Source organism: Cryptomeria japonica, chromosome 2, assembly GCF_030272615.1.
Source record: "Cryptomeria japonica chromosome 2, Sugi_1.0, whole genome shotgun sequence".
Classification (NCBI taxonomy): Eukaryota; Viridiplantae; Streptophyta; class Pinopsida; order Cupressales; family Cupressaceae; genus Cryptomeria; species Cryptomeria japonica.
The window spans coordinates 300731559-300749288 of NC_081406.1; the positions used below are offsets into that span (position 1 = coordinate 300731559).

The following is a 17730-nucleotide window of genomic DNA, read 5'->3' on the forward strand; positions in this document are numbered from 1 at the left end:
ATGACAAATGACAAGAAATTTCTTTAATATGATTGTGAAGATGTAAAATTGATTGTTTAATAACATCATCATCACTCCCTTTCACTAGGGGAAAGGACATGATAATCACCTGTCTATTTTAAATGTTCATCAACCACTTCCTGAGGCTTGCGTTTTATAACTCGGCTCTTCAAGGTGGCACAAAAAATAGTATTTACTATTTAATAATAATTGTTTGATTGAAAAAATGAAAATAGGCAGTCCATAGAATGGACAGGGGGATTTGGTACTCCTTCAAGACAACCAGACATAAATGAGGTGGTAGCAGAAGTGCCTCTTGGCTCTTCAAAGTGGCACCAAAAATAGTATTTACTATTTAATAATAGTTGTTAGTTCTGAAAAAAAATGGGCAGGGCCAATAGACTGGAGAAGTGGATTCGATACTCTTCCAATACAACCAGGTATAAATGAGGTGGTAGGAGGAGTGCCCTCTAGTATTAAACGAGTGCATGGAACATTTTCATTAAAAAATAAATAAAAAGTTCTTTGACCTTCAATTGATAAATTACAACCAAGACCTCTAATGGCACATCCCTTTTTCACATAAAGCATCATGTGTAGCATAGCAAGTTTTCTGTCCTCTCATTTTAAGAAACCCAAAAATTTCTTTACTATACAAGTTCCACCCCAATATCCCCTTGCTTGTCATCTGAGCAAAGATGGCAGCGTGTCAACAAGAATTGCTTTTGTAGGTTTTCTGCGATTTCATTCTGCCTTCAACAGTAATAAATTTTATATGCCTCAAAATCCAAGTCTCCACTGCTTATAAATTGCAGCACTTACCTTTCACATTCAAATGCAATTTAGATGCCTTTATGATGCTCATCCTTCCCAACATTTGTTTTCTTCTTAGAAACTTTGGATAAGTGCTTTGCTTTATCTTTTCCATTCCCAGCATCAGAAGTTTTCTAGACAGGAGCATCACCATAAATGAGTATAAACAAGAAGAGAAATAATTTGCAGGTTTGTATAGAGTAGAAGTGTCATACATTCCTTTTCCGATTCTTCTGACGTTGCCGTCCTTTATTTCTTTTCCTTGAGTTTTTAGCTGACTGCAAAATATAGAAGAACAATATACTTTAACAGCCAGGCAAAGTGAATCTATGAGGAAAAAGCTGATACATTAGAATGCACCTACGTTAAAAAGTGAAAAACTTACCTCTGCAGAAGCAACCACCCTAGCATGCCTTTCTGCATGAGTTTCGGCATCCTCTTCTACCTCTCCATCACTGTTGAGCATAAGCTTCAACCTTCCTTCAGCAAATAGCTTTTGGGATCGAGCATGCCTCTACAAGCACCAAGGAAATAATGAAAAAATGGCAAAAAGCTTAAAAGAACAACAAATGGCAAATGAAAAATATATGTTTGACACAGCAAAAAGCAAACTACGTTATGCATAGATGTGTAAAACAATCACTAATATGGAAAGAAGTTTATCTTAACTACATCCTTTTGCTCAGATTATGTTGTTGCATAGAAAGCTTAAGTTTATAGGAAGAGAAAAAATAAGCATAATGGAAAATTATCATCTAAGTAATTATATTTTTAATGAATATAGCCACAAATGCTTTGTCAGTACTTTCTTAGCCACAAAACATAATAGAAAACAGCTAATATATTTCATGTATTTGTGGGAAGCTATCCTGTCATCAATCCCCAAGATGATCAATATAAAATGCTTGTAATAGGAAAAAGCCCATAGTTACAAAAAATCTTTCCCAGAAATAAATTGGCAGTTTTTAAAATTTTAAATCAAATGGAAAAAATATTAAGCTAGAATTAGGACAAGGGCAAAAAAAATTAAGAAATTGGTGCATATATCACACAGGATTTTTTTCTAAAAATTTACAAACAGAATCACTAAATTTTTCCCCCAAAAAAGTCATATTAAATAACAATCTTAATAAAATTGCAAAATAAAAAGGTCAAAAAACAAGTTAACAAATGAAATCAAACAACCACGATTTATTAAATGAAAAAATTAGTACCCAGGCAAGCACCAAATAATCATGATAACTCACGATTTTTTTGCAGATTTCTGCAACTATGAGAGAAACAATGCTAACAACACTAGATCCCATCACAATGAAGATTGAATTGAGCAGAGATGATATTTTTCTTGCTGGAACCTTTGCCACTAACCCTCCTTAATCATAAGGATTTATCAAAGCCCACAACCTTGTAGAGAATCTAATTAATAGTACCTTACAATTTCAAAATAAATTTTCAGAACTTGAGGTACAGGGGGATTCCAAGAAAAAACCAACTACGATATGCAGATGTCTATAAACATCATATCAATTTCAACCATTTTCCAATTTATATACCAAACAAATTTCCATCTAAAGAAGAAAATGAAACGGCTAATTAGCATTAATCATTATTTCATTGACAGAAAGGTCACACTCCTTGTAACTTGTAGATACAAATAACATTTCGCTAGATCTCCAGTATAATTTCCTCAATTTAACTGTTTAACTGAATCAAACTCCTCTAAGTAGTGTTTCTAGCTATTGCTACTATTCCTCACAAGAAGCCATATCTAAGCGGTGGGACATTGTTAAACTTGAGGTGCACCTAAATTACTCAAGATGCATCAGAAGTCCAGTCTGAACTATATGACGCCCTAATTATGTTCCACTAGTGATATTATGACAACCTCCACATCATGATAAATCATAAATCATATTGATATTGTGTTTGATGATATCACCCATGATGCAGTATTCCTCAAAAGAAATCATAGCTAGGCTAGAGCATCGCTAAATTTGCAGCCTGATTGAAGAATTACTCATATTGTATCAGAGGCCTGATGTTACCATAGCTGCAGCTGTACCCCACTACTGATGTTACACCAACCTATACACCTTGGTAAATCACAAAGTGAGCCCCTAGTGATATAATCAAAGGCCGTTGCCAACTTAAGGGATGCTCATCAGTGCAGTTACCAAAAACACAAATCCAACGAAAAGACAAGTGGGATAGTTGTGATCAATTAAAGATGAGAACGATCCGACCTCATAGGTGCAAATATAACACCTATTCATATTCACTGTTATGGACTTAAAGGCAAATAATATCCTTCAACACCTATACTCAATATTATTCTAAAATTTTATTATCTGGTACTCTGAGGGAATAACTACATTTGTGAATTCTAGCTTGTAATGTCCCCACTTTGAAATAGAATTTAATGGTAAATAGTTAAAATGCAAAAGAATAAAAATTAAATTAAAATTAAAATATAAAAGAATATAATTAAAATTTAATTAAGTTAATGAATGGTCAAATGACATGGAATGAAAAGTTGTGACTCCCTCAAACATGAGATATAAAAGAGAGAAGAGAACCTCATTTGAGAGGGACATAACTTGGGAATCAGAAGTGCATATCAGATTTAAATAAATGCAGATCTGATTGTGAAAGGTTGTGTCCCTTTCAAAGGACAGAAATAGTGAAGAGTTGCACTCTTTCAAAGGGTGCTAATGGTGAAAGGGTGTCTCTCTTGCCAAAGGGCATACACGATGAAGAGGTGTGACCTCTCCCTCACATTGAGAGATATAAAGGAAAGGAATCAAAAATATCCATGGACATCACCATCAATTAGATCAGATCTGAACTGTTATCCAGTTACAAGCAGTAACATCCTTGTTCTTGGTGGTATGCATGGGGATGTGTTTAATATGTATGCTTAATATACGAAGACTGATAATGTTCTCATGCAGAATTTAATAGTATTATTAATATAGACTACAATATGTATGATAGACATACTTAATTTCATATACATTTATAGTACAATGAGGTATCAATATATTCAGTCTAAGTACTTAATCAATTCCAATTCTTCCCCAAGGAGAGGCGTGGTGTTGTTAGGGAGAGGCAGAGTAAATCCATTTCAAAAATAGATGAGCCGCAAGGGTGAATGGACTGATTATCCTGAAAACTGGGCTGCATTATGAGCCCCAAGGGTGAATGGACTAATGTTCCTGAAATCTGGGCTGCATTTTGGAGGTGATGTCATCGCACCCTAGACAAGTAAATCCCCATCTAGGGTTGAAGTTTAGAAGGGATTAAGATTAGAGCTTGAATAAGGACAATATCAGTTGTACTATGAGCAACCATATTTATTTAATATGTAATTAATGTAGCATAATAATTAATAAGTAGTAATGTATGTTGCTCTTTGGGAATTGGCAGTCTCTTAATAGGGGACATTACATAGCTATACCCAATTGTAAGGCTCCTTCTGACAAGAACATTGTGACCAGCCTTTTACACAGCCCCCAGAGGCTCACAGTGCAATTGCCTATAGAAATCAAGCAAAAGGTTACCTCCGTCATCACCAGACCATGAATATACACACAGGTGCAACAAGAAATCCATTTAAAAACAAATTAACAAGGTAAAAAAAATACTTAGTTCAAGAAATGGCACCAAAAAAAGATTCACATAATAGAAAATCATACTGATTGGTCATTAAAATGTATATGATAACTAAATACTAAGTTACCAGTTTGAGTTTAAAATGCAATTGTATAGCAAAAAAATAAATTCATGTTCATTTTGGGTATGTCCATACAAAAAATATAGTAAAATCATAAATATACACATATTTGCAGCCTGAAAACAGGAATTAAGTTCAGAATACCTCATAACATGTATATAATATATTAATTGTGAATTACAATATGAATTATATAAGATTGTATGTATATAGTTAAATTTAGATACCCCCAAAAATATAGCTGCAACCTCAAAAGCAAACAAAAAATATCTATGTTAATAAAAACACATACTGATATATTTATATACTAAAAACATACATTTAAAGGCTTGTGCTATCATCCTGGACATAGACTTCAAATTTTTTACTTCAGGTTTCTTGTTCTCTATGTTTTCTGTTTCTGTGATCAGCAAGTGATGTTTGATGCAGTATAAGGATTGGGGGTTTTGTCAAACAACCCATTGAGGCAGCCATTACAACTCTTAAAATTCTCATGGAAGTAACTTGTATATTGTTTTGATTTGGCAAGAATGGAGAGAAAGGAACGGAGAAAGGTGTGCGTGGGAGAAATGGAATACAGAGGATAAGGGTTTAGCGTTGAAGGTGAAGGATGGACCAGCTATGGCTTCCAGATCCTCTGTGGCTGGGAGCTCATTTGGGTCAGATTCGGAGGATGCTGAGGAAGATGGTGAGGGAGATTTTGTTGCCCCTGACTTTGATGCTTTTGAGTGGGCAGCAGAGGATGAAGACTTTGGTTTCTGTGGAGGATTGGATGGAAGAGGATGAGCTCCTCTTGGATATCCTCCTAGAAGCTTGTCTGAAGCAGAAAAGGCAAGCTGAGGACATGGTTGCTGAGGTGGATGCTCAATTCTTTGGTCTGCAGCAAAAGTTTCTCCTCCCTTCTTCAGTGGTTTTGCCCTCTATTTCAGTTCATAATATTGTGGATCACTCATTGCCCTTATCTTCAGATCTGGGTAAGTTAAATTCTACAAGTGCTACTGTTTTTTATAGCCTGAGTTTGTGAAACAAGGGATTGATTCTTCACCTCTTGATAGTGTTTTGAATGATGTTCCTGCCCTAAACCCTACAGGTTTAAAAGATTCAAGATTCAAACCATGATAGGTTTGTTGAGAGTTTGAAAGCCTCCAGCGATTGTTGTTTTTTCTCCCCACAGAGCTGTTCTTGTTCTTAACCCTAGGATCTCAGAGGAACCTTGTGCTGTTGGGAGCTCTGGTACTGCAGATTCTTTTGAGGTTAGGGAGGAAGGGCAAGACTGAAATTGATATTCCTGATCCTCTTCTTGTGGAATCATTTGCTTGGCTGAGGTGCTCACTTGTGGGGAGATTATGTGGTAATCGTCTCGATATCGATACAGTTAGAAGATGGGTTCTTTAGATTTGGAATCTCGAAGGACAGGTTAAGGTAACTACTACGGTGAATATTTTTTTCTCTTTTCCTTCTCAAATGAGGACTACTCTAGGATTCTTCATGAAGGCCCTTGGTTTTTGGGGATGAATGGCCTTTGTCTTCAGAATTGGTTCCTTCGTTTTAATCCTTTGAATGATTCAATCTTTAAGTTCCCTGTTTGGATTCGTCTGCCTGCGTTGGCATTGGAGTTTTGGGATGAAAAGCTTTTTAAGATCATTGCCAATTCTTTTGGGTAATTTGGATTCGTCTGCCTGGGTTGGCATTGGAGTTTTGGGATGAAATGCTTTTTAAGATCATTGCCACTTCTTTTGGGTAATTTGGTGTCTCTAATTTGATAACTAAATTTAATAAACACTTGTTTGCTCGATTTTGTGTGTTTGTCAAAAAGGACAGAGTGCTCCCTTCTCGGATTACTTTATCTTCTAAATTTGGTATTTGGGTACAACAAATTGAATTTGAAGACTCTTCTGTTATTTTCCGTTCTTCTAGTAGAGTGGGACATGCTTCTGCTACCTACTTAAGGGAGAAAAAAAACCAACTTGTTTGAAAGAAAAAGGAAAATACACTTGCTACTATAGCTGAGTCTCGCCTGTTGAGGTGTTTCAAAAGGATGATAATAGGGGTAAATCTCCTATTGTTTGTTGAAGTTTTGTTCTTCTTTTGACACCTCATATAATGTTTTGGGCTTAGACATGGATCCTCCTATTACAAAGAAAAGAATTATCAGGGAGAAGGATCCTTGTGTTGAAGTAAAGCAAAAATCTTTGGAACACTTCTTCAAACCACCCTGACTTTGGGCTGGACTTTTGTAAGGTTTTATGTTGCCTGTCTCTTGTAGTTCTGTAGTTGTTCTGCAGTTGTTAGGTGTCTTGCTGGACTTTTTTGCTCTAAAAGGGTCAGGACCCTTTCAAAATCCCTGCTTACCTAATAAAAAACATATATTTAAAAGCTAAATTATGTTAATTTAGAAAATTTTAATAAATGTACATTGACAATTAAAGGCTAAATAAATAATTAAATGTAAAGCACTACATATAATTAACCTTTAATGCCTGTAAATCAATGTAACCAACAATACGTACGCAGCGGACACTTAAAGGTACTACAAAGTAATGCATGTGTTGTTTTTATTAATATGAAAACAGAAACTATTGCTTTTTACAGAGAAATGCAGCAGATAATGGTTCAAGACTTCCCATAAAAGACAAGCCATAAAAGTGATGGAACAGCAAACAAGTCATCATTTTAACACACATATTCATTAGCCATCATTGGATGGATAGGTAGACAGAACAGAAAACAGGGAACGATGCCCTTCCCACCACATTCTTCTCAGATTCCTAATTGTAACAGCACTGTTTGTACAAAGTAACCAACCATCAACAGAGAAATTGCATTTGTAGTGGTGAGGTGCAGGGTTTTTTTTTTCATTAAATGTGATGACAAAAACAAAAATCAAGATAAGAAAATTTAAAACAAGTATAACTGAAAAAGGTTGCTGTTCCCAGAGGATTCACTTTGATGCAGGATTTTGGCCCTGGATTCACCTGGACAAATCTGAACCCAGAATCCCTTGCCCTACCCACACCCACACGATTTGGACTACAAACCCGGATGGAACAAACTGTACACAGATCCAAGGGTTCTTCTAAGTGAACTGGTGGCATAGACTAAATACAAACTCCGGGAGAGGTTTTACATCATAGACACATAATAATACAAAGTTATACTTGAATATATGAGCATTTGACCATTCCAAGTGTTAGAGCACATTCAACTTTAAATATATATATTTGTCAAATTTAATATATATAGATGACAGATATTAATATGGGTTAATATAATGCACATTGACATGAAAGTAATGAAATTTTGTTAATATGAGTCAACTTATGTGAATTCTCAATTCAGCTCTAAACTTAAGGTTCTAATGATGTATATGATGAATGCTTATTAATATTATCATATGAATATTTGAAACCTCCTATATTTTCAATAGTTCCCCATTTTTTCAATAGCCATTCCCTTAAAAATGGCCTCCCAAAAAAATGGCCCCAGAAACACATCTCCCCATTCCTTCTAATCCCCATCCCAAAATCTTGGTGTAACATAGCAAAAATGGAGGCCCTAAACGGGGGTTAACATACAAGTACAATAGAAAAGGATTAGAAATGAAATTAATACGTTATGAAATTACAATTTGAAAAAAAAAAAACAATATTTTTAACTAAATTTTTTTTACTTCTAAACAAGAGAGTTTATGTAAAAAAATGTACAGTTGGTCCTAAAATAGTAGGTAAGTGAAGTTGCAACAAGTTTAACTTTAAATAGATTAATTTTGTGTTAAATTAAACACTGATGAGGATTTGGTATAAAATATTGGACTGCCCTAAAATAGTAGGCAAGCGCCATTATTTATGGGTGACCCAATATTTTATATCAAATCTTCACTAGCATATAACTAAGAAAAGCCCTCCTTAGTGTTTAAAAATCTAACTCAAAAATTAATTCACGCAAATTTTAACTTGAAAAGTTACAATGCCCTACGCTTAACCCTAAATTAAAAAAATTCAAATTTCCCAGGCTTTTATTTGTCTTCTCCTGAATGTTAAAACAAGCCAAAAAAGAAAAGGTATGCATAAAAAAATCAGAACCACTTTTTGAAAAACTCAGGAAACAGCGCAGCAAATGAGGTGGGTGGTTATTACTTGGTGTTAATCATAAGTTTTTGGAGTGTAATGCTAAGATTTTGTATGCCACATGCACATGCATGCCACCAACACCCTTGAAGAAACATAGGATATGAAGTTATGGACGGTGAGGTGGCATCCTTAAAGATTACAAATATTACAACATGTTAAGACAGTGCTAAAAGGCCTTCAAATTGTGCTTTGGAAAACAAATAGGAAACCCTGAAAGTAAAAGGAACTTCCAAAATGATCAAGGCCGACATTGAAAAAAGATGCCAGTCGTGACAACTCAATGAGGTTATTCAAGATATACTGTTTGTAGAAGATTTCTCCTTCAAACATGTTAGGCTAGACAACAATGAAGCTGTGAACCGCGGGGGCAATGTTGGAGCATTATTGACTATTGAAAAACAAATTTAGGTCTTTTTATTCCCAATTCAATGGGGAAATAAATAAGCTCATTAAAAAATTTAAAAAATAATATATTAGCTTCGAAACCATACCCCAAGTTGGTTTTGGGGATTTCAATTTTCATATAGTTCACACATGTGAGATCCTATCTTTGCATTTATGAAGAGCAATATTTTCATCATAGAAATTAACAAAGGGTTATCTTCTCATCCTGCCCAATTTGCTCATTTGGACATATAATTTGGGAACATTTAGAATTCTACCAAGCAATTCAATGGCGGAAGTGAGGTCTCTGGAATTCAAATGCGGAAGCAAAGTGGGCAGCATTGCTAGCTGGCTTGGGAACAGCTATATCCAGAAGAAGCAAATAGTTGAAAGAGATTCAATGGTGGTGATCAGTGCCTTCATAAAAGTGTCTCGTCCAAACTGTAATCTCAATAGACATGTGAATAAGATCTTAGGTTTAAATGAGAAAATTGAATTGCAGAGCTTTCATTATTGTAAGACGCATCTGAAATCAGGCCAACCACCCTGCAAATGTGAGCATTGATCAAATGCCAATAACTGTGATAAATAGTCACCTTCCTGGTTCTTGAAACTTGAAAGGATTTAGAACAGTGCCTTTGTGCCTCCATGATTAAACTGACAGGGTTAAGGTGGCAGGCCAGTGTTGTGCCCAAATTTAGTTGTAGAATTCTCCTATGTATCTAATGCTCCTAACACACTAGATTGATGCCATCAAAGGCCATATTTATGCAAAGATCATATTACACCTGCATTAGTTTCTAAGCAAGTGTGATGATATATCCTTTGCAGAGAAAATTTTCATATGCAGTGTGGTCATAGCAGATTGGCATGGAAGAGGGCACTCATTTCATTGTAGTGGTCACAGTAGCAGAAGGTATTAAAACTTCTAAATGCATACATGTGGCAACGAGTTTATATATTGAGAAGATATATCATTTGGAGAATATGTAGGGATTGAAAAGAAACCTGGTGGGAGTTTTCCAAGTTTGCTTGTGTAGGCCCCCAAATTTAATCATCATATTGGACGGCTAGTAAGCACAGTGCAGGCAAGGAAAAGTGCTTAAGACATACAGGAATGTCTTGGCCAGACATCTAGCGATCATCTTCTCATGCAATTCGAAAGTGGTGTTAAGATTCATGAAAGGAGTGCTAGGGGGCAAGGGGATGAAAGCAGGAAATAGTCCTAAAGTGGCCAAATGCAGAGATTCAATCACCAGTCTGGCTTTTTGAAGATGTAGAATTAGGGCTACGGCTGCTAAAATTGTTTCTCCCAAACAAATTTGGGGAGATGAAACAGTAAAGGAAAAAGATGCAGTAGGGTTGGGAAAGAAAAAGGGTGCAGTTCAGGCAGAAAGTGCAACTTATGTGTCCTCCTCAGCAACAAAGGATGTAAGGCAGGCGAAGGTAGAGAATATTAAAAGGAAGTTGGGGGTGCTTTGAGCCTACTGTAGTGATGTAGGCAAGGTGTTTAAGGCAGGAGAAGGTAGAGGAAATTAGAAGGGAGTTGGGGATGGTTTGAGCCTACTGGAGTGATATAGGTACGGTGTCAGCAACCCTGCATCTGTTTCATTCTCATGGCAGATTAGAAGTTGGTAGTGTTTTACTATTCCAATCTGATGCAGCACAGTACATAAGGCTCATCATCATTCTGAAGCATGCCCTGGAATTCACTTCCCCTTGCTGGCAGGGGTTAACCAGGGCAGAATGACCACAAGAGCAACAAGGCGAGTAAAGGAAGTGGCTGAGGAGGATAGAGCTAAAGCAACAAGCAAGGGGTGCTGGGGCATAGTCTAATACTGATGCAATTATTGGTGTGTTTTAGTCTCTGCTATAATATGAATTTTTGAAATGTTTTTTATTTTTTATCTTTTTATTTGTGGACTTCTTAAGAGCACTTAGGTTTGTCTGATAGGCTTGTTAATGCTGCTTTTTCTGGTTTACTACTTTACTGTATAGCAATGGTTAGCAGTTACCCTTTTGTAAGAAAAGATTGTAATCAGTCTTTGTGTGGAGTTATGTATCGAATTCCAAGGGTGCATGCCCCAATAGAAACCCCCACAAAAAAATTATCTTCAAAAAACAAGTTATCTAATAATCGGCTTGTGACAGAATTAAATATCTCCATCAACTTCCAACCAAACAATACCAAGGCTGTACGAAGGAAGATGTAAACCTCATGCTGGGAAGCAGTCTAGACCCTGTCTATTTCAATTACGGTCAGACATTCCAAAGTATCATAACTAGAGCCTAGAGCTACTTAGCAATTACAGTCCACTGCTCTTTTATAACAGTCCACAAGCTCAATTGTAGAATTCGTGGCTACCAGCAATTCTCTAAATTATAGTATGGCCAGAATCCCCAATTAGAGACAGAATGAGGCTATTATAAGGCATCAACATCAGTGCAAGATAGAAAGAGAATTAGCAGATACAGTAAAAGTGTTCTATTCCTGGCCAACCAAATGCATCTAGGAATTCGGTTCATAATTACACAAGTTGATGAAAAAGTGACCTGAATGTAGCATGCGATTACATACCTTCAGAGAAATGCATGCCGACTTTGCTGAAAATGGTGCAAAGGTTGAAGGGGGAGTGGTAATTACAACTGGGATGGTAAAAACAGGGAATAGTAACTCTTTAGGCAATGATGCCAGGCATGAACGGCATTCAGGAGAAGCAAAATTTTCTACATCAACTCATTGTCTTTCTTACAGAAAATTCAGTCTTCTTAATTTACAGTAGCCTTATTTGATAGCAGTTTCCAACAAACTTGTTCTTTTTAGTCAGATCTTTAGCTCAAAAACTACTTTTTGAGTTCTAGTTGGCAGTAATGTACTTTTGCCCATAAACCAGAGATTTCTAATTGGATTTGATAGTCCATATGTGAACTATGATTAATGTATATAAACTATAGTTTTTTTTTCCTTTTTTACAATATTGGGGAACGTTAAGCCCCCAAGGTTTGGCTAGGGTGGTGTGGCTGCCCACTCTAAGTATGTGGTTGCTTGCCCACCCAGGTTCACATTCACCTGTCCACCAGGATTGGGGGCATCCTACTGCCAACCTGCCAACCTGGGGGTTATAGGGATTTCCCTGACAATTGCATTCATGTGTATGGCATTTAGGCCAAGGTGAACCTGTTAATGGGTTGTCGATTCCCCTTGTAAACAAAAAATAAAATATTGAGAAAAGTTTACAAATATGGTTCATATGAGCATTTGATTAAGACTTAGCATTCACATGAGACCAGTGTTATTGGAATCATCTAGAAATGGGGGTATGTCAACTAAGGTGGTAAGGTAGAGCATTGGCTGAATCCAGGTTGTGCCCAGCTGCAATTGGGAGAACCCACGGCCAAAAAAATAAAAAAAATTGTCAAATAAACTGTCAAACCCGCATTTTTTAAAAATAAAAAAAGCATTTCTCAACCCTAAAACATGATTGAAACCTGAAATTCTCGATCATTTTGTGACAATGGATGTAATTGTAGCAATTTTTGTATCCATATTAAATGTTGCCAATTATACAAGAAGATGCTAAAAATTAAAGGGTTTGGAGAACTTTTAGAGCTTGGTTAAAAGAGATAAAATTAATAAAAATGGCTTTAATATGGGCTTAGTGGTGAGGGCTCTACCCCACGACAGGGAGAGCACAAGGGATATTGTCCCTCGACCCAGCTAGTGATGCCACCCCTAGACCCCCATGTTAGCTACACCAAGAGGCACAACCACAATGGCAGCAAGGGGTGGAGTGTAATGGCATGGACATGTTAACAAAAACAAATAAAAAGCTCACACACTAAATAAAAATAAAATAGCCTACAAACTAAACATTAGTAATAAAAACATATATATACAATATAAATGTTTGATAACTCTCCAATGCCAAAAATAATTGTTTACTAAGTTATATTTACTCGAGTTATTTTGATTTATGTGCTTTAAAACTATTTAATATTTATTTTATACACTCAAGAAATATTTTATTTTATAAATTTTTTACAAATATTTTACTTTATTCATATTGTTTACTATATATATATATATATAATTAATAGTTAATTTTGAGTTATAAAATATATATAGATATATAAAGTAGTGATTAGAAATTTTGTGATTTTCATAAATATAAAGTACTTTTAACATTAACCTAGTGAATTTGACAATTGTGTGATTAAAAACTTAGGAAGGGAAAATAGATATTTTAAATATGTTTTCTAAATAAAGAATTTTGTTTATATACAAAAAATTTATACAATTTGATTTTTTTATAAATGTCATATACTAATATTCTACCAATTCATAGTTAATTAATAGTCAATATTATGTAAAAATCACTTTTCAATTATTTATGCATTTAATTTTCCATTATGTATTATTAAAATATGTTGCGAGTTGATTGATATATTTTCTTCTAATTTTGTGGGTATGCCTCACCCAAGGTTAAATTTTCAAATGAAGAGAAATGGACGGAAATATGGCAAAAATTATAAGACATGGCATAACAAAATGACAAATGCACAGAGTAAGAAATCGTTGAAATGAAAATGATAGAGAAAGAAGAAGAAGAAGAAGAAGAAGATTACAAACAGATATGCATTTAGATCAATTCGCTAAGATAGAAAGACAACTACAAGAACATAACAATAAATTAGTTAAAAAACATCGTCAATCTCATGTTAATGTTGAGGTTATTACCAAAGGGATGAATTCTATTACAATAGATCATGTGCTACAAGCACCAAAGAATATAGTTCAATGTACAATGCATGTTTATAATCTAAATAATGCAGAAAACAATGATGCATAAGAGGAGATAGTGTCCCAACCAAGAAGATGAAAACTAATGCAATCAACAAAAAATAAAAGAAATCAAAGTACACTAAATCATTATACAAATGTAGAGATTGATATGGAAACTTCACAAATAATATTTCAGCATGGACTGGATAAACTTGCTTCACTAAGCATGTATTATATTTGTCAAAAAAGTTACAATACAATAAAGGTTTCTCAAGCACCTGAAAACCCTATTCGCAATAAATATCAACAAGAAAAGAATGAACACTAATTTTCAACATTAAAGAAAATGGATCCCAATCCTCAACCACCATTACTTGCAAACTTAACAGAAGTTGAGGAAGTGTTGATAGTGCATGTCAACCCAATACTTCAAGTCACACATACAACTAGAGGTAAATATAAATATAAAGTGTAGGGAGTTGAGCTGGTCATTTTTTCCCAAAAGGCAAACCTATTTAGGAATCCGCTACCATCCCACTTAAGGATCTCATAAGAGGCCATTAAACCATGTCATGAATCCCAAGGGAGACGTGAGACATGTTCCAACAATCTCCCCCTTAGCATTACCCGAGGAGATTTGAACCCACAATCTGACTCTAATACCACTTGTAAGGAGTTGAGTTGGCCGTTTTTCCCAAAAGGTGCACTCCTTTAGGAAACTACTCCATCCTAGTTAAGGATCTCACAAGAGGCTATTAAATCATGTCACGAATCCCAAGGGGAGACGCTGGACACGTTCCAACATAAAGGACATACCATAAGTTTTCCACAAGTAAAACAAATAGCTAACATTTTGCAATATCAAATAAAAGATTTACCAATTATTAATGTTTGAAGATAGGATCATGTGGAACAAATTACAATTTTGCAATCAATAGAGAGTGTATACAACGCACTTACAATACAAAATAGAACATGGCAAGTTTTATAAAGATGTTCAAATTGATAAAAATGCTCTTATTCAACTTACATCCAATTTAGATGAAAATGATTTTGACCAATAGAACTCTATCCATATGGAATTTGACTATAAAGTAAATGAATATGTATTTGTGCACCCAACAATGGAAACGAATGAAGATAAAATGATTGATCACATGACATCAATGGCCTCCAAACCACCAAATGCCCCAAGAGAGATGGAACTAATACATGCATGAGTAAATAATCCTAATGTAGAGCTCAAATCACTAATTGATTGACCAACAATTGGAGCATCTCCAGTGAATGTCACTAAAGGCTACTTGACATTGCCTTACTAGCCCTATTTCCACATGGATGATGTGATTGATTAGAATCACAATTAAGGAGAGTCCATCTACATGAATTTATTAAATATTTGTTTTGACATAGAGATCACTATTTTGGGTGTTACTACTCACGATCTTGATATTACATGATGAATATGTTATGAGACATCATTCACAAAGTTCATTTCCCATTGTTAGCAAGATAAATGGAGGGGTCACAAACCAAAGATCTAAGCCCCAAGGTATACTCTATTTGTTGTATTTGTAACCCGGACTTAGTAGTAAGAGAGGGATAATAGGTTAACATGGAACACGGAATAGATAGGTTAGTGGAATAACATATAAACAAAAATTAAGTAACCTTCATATCATTATGAACATATAGCCAACTTCACAAATTCATATAGAAGTCAATACTCATTCATCATATATATAGTTCAATACAATTTCCCTTTCTATTATATCGTGTCTTTACATGTGTATATATTATGATGCTTCTAAATCTTTGCTTACTTTGTTACACATTATTCTACCTTATACATATATGCACCTAATGGAATGTGTCCCATACAATCTACTACTTCTTTGAAGAGTGCCTTTTCAATTGGGAGCTTTGCAACCACTTCGCAATGGTTTGAGATGGGATCTTTGTCACTACTTTGTCATTGACAAATTCCTTACTAGCATCATACCCTCTTGAAAACTTTGTCTTGTCCTCAAAACAACTCTCACTAAAGGTGTCCTCCCAATGTACCTTGGCTTGTTGAAGGAGCCGATTCTAGAAATTTATCTATGTGAGGATGCACTCATCTTAAGGTATGGCATTGGTGATCTAAACTTGTTGAGTTACTTTCTAAGCATCCTTAACAAGGCCGGTGATGTGTGCTAGCCGCAAGCTAGCTACTTCTCTAAGTTGTTGAACTTTATACCTTTTCTACCCACGCTGATCTTGAAGTTGCTAGAATTGTGCATGCAAGGCTTCCATTTGTGCTCTAGTTTGACCATCAATATCTACCATTGCATCATAGGATTGTGCCACTTTTAGACTATAAAGCTCAATCTGATCCACTTGTGTTTTGATTTTTGTTGTAAAAATAGGCCATTGGAGACAAAAATGATACAATGTATTAATGTCACTTTTTGTATTCTTTAGTGTGTTGATGTGGGACTTGTTGACATGTTTTTTATGACTACGTCGAACACAAAATAAAGTTACCAATGGTCACCTTACTCCCTCTTGAACAAAGTTAAACAATATGCTAAGATTGCGATAAGATCAAACGGCTAACTCCAAGGTTCCTTCATGCACGGGCATCACCCATTCGACAGATCTGTTTACTAGTAATCCAAGGGGCCTTACGTATTCTCAAAGAAGATTTTGATGAATTTGCGAGTTCAAGGACAACTTTGCGAAAGATTTGCAATAAAAGTTCCTTTTTTTTTCGGATTTTGGACAAAATATGTGGAAAGTAAAGAGGAAGGGTTAAGAGAACTACGCTAAGTCTAATCTAATCCTAAGAACAAAGAGACGGAATCACTTGTGCAAAATCAAACCACACTTCGCTTTGCCAGCATAGTACAACTACACGAAGGCAATGCACTCTTCAAGGATTGTGAAATAATTTTTTCAGACTACCAATGAATGCCATCAATTCGAACAAGGTACACCCGATAATCGAAGTTAAGTCCGCACATAGGATAGGCTCAGACTAACCTTACACAGTAGGCAACAATCAGCTGCAAACCAAATGTACGAGCTTGGATTTTGCAAGAAGCAATCCTATCAAATCTCGTTCATCTAATAACTTAAAAGAAAATCTAATCTAATGAAGAGAGCAAGACCATGCAGATTGCTAAAATAGAACAAGAACGCACCAACAAATTGAACAATGTATTAAGTTTGCTACTTCAACAATCTTGTCGCAACAATCTCAGAAAACAATCTCTCCTCCTTTACAAATGAGGGGGGTCACCCCTTTATATAGGCCCCATATCCAGAGGATATGCAAACCCTAATTAGGGTTTTCCCCAAAAGATACTCCACTCAAGATGCAACAAGGTGGGAATCAACAATTAATGCCCATGAAACCCATATACAATTAATTCAAATTTGCCCAAAATGGCATCCATCTGTGCATTGAATGCACCACTTACATCAAGTTTGCCCAACATACAATGAATATTCCCCATGCAGAAATAAAAGCCCATTATTCCTCCATGAGACGGTGACATGCGGAAGGAATCTATCATAGAATCATAAATACGGCGGTTGCATGCAAAAGATGCTTCTAAGTTCGCCATGCATTGACCGATCCACCACTTGGGCAAAATATTCCTGCCACCACTACTCGGTCAAAAGATTCTCGTCCAAGAATGGACGACCATTGTCACACTCATTAATTGCATATGTGACAAATTTGGAGATGACGGCTTCCAATTCACCCACGGCAACACTTGGCGCACTCTCAATCTGGTACTCCATCAGGGTGATTTCCTCTTCGCTCTTGGAGAAAAGGTTCTCCCACTCTACCACCATTTCCTGTGCTTTCTTCATAGTATTGGAAAATGAAGAAACGT

The 17730-nt window shown here is 35.6% G+C and overlaps 1 protein-coding gene across 2 annotated transcripts in view; it reads right to left on the reverse strand.

Moving 5' to 3' along the window:
- Window positions 1-330: 330 nt before the first annotated feature.
- Window positions 331-17730, reverse strand: part of LOC131075397 (stress response protein NST1) — a 54794-nt gene continuing 37394 nt past the window's right edge. Inside the window, exons 5-8 of one of the 2 annotated variants that reach the window (XM_058012237.2) lie at window positions 1199-1327; window positions 1029-1091; window positions 823-947; window positions 331-688 (exon numbers count right to left, since the gene is read on the reverse strand). In XM_058012237.2, coding sequence (XP_057868220.2) covers window positions 843-947; window positions 1029-1091; window positions 1199-1327 — 297 coding nt within the window. In that variant the 3' untranslated portion in view covers window positions 331-688; window positions 823-842. Of the gene's footprint in view, window positions 948-1028; window positions 1092-1198; window positions 1328-17730 lie in introns of both variants that reach the window. The other variant, XM_058012236.2, reaches the window with a different exon arrangement.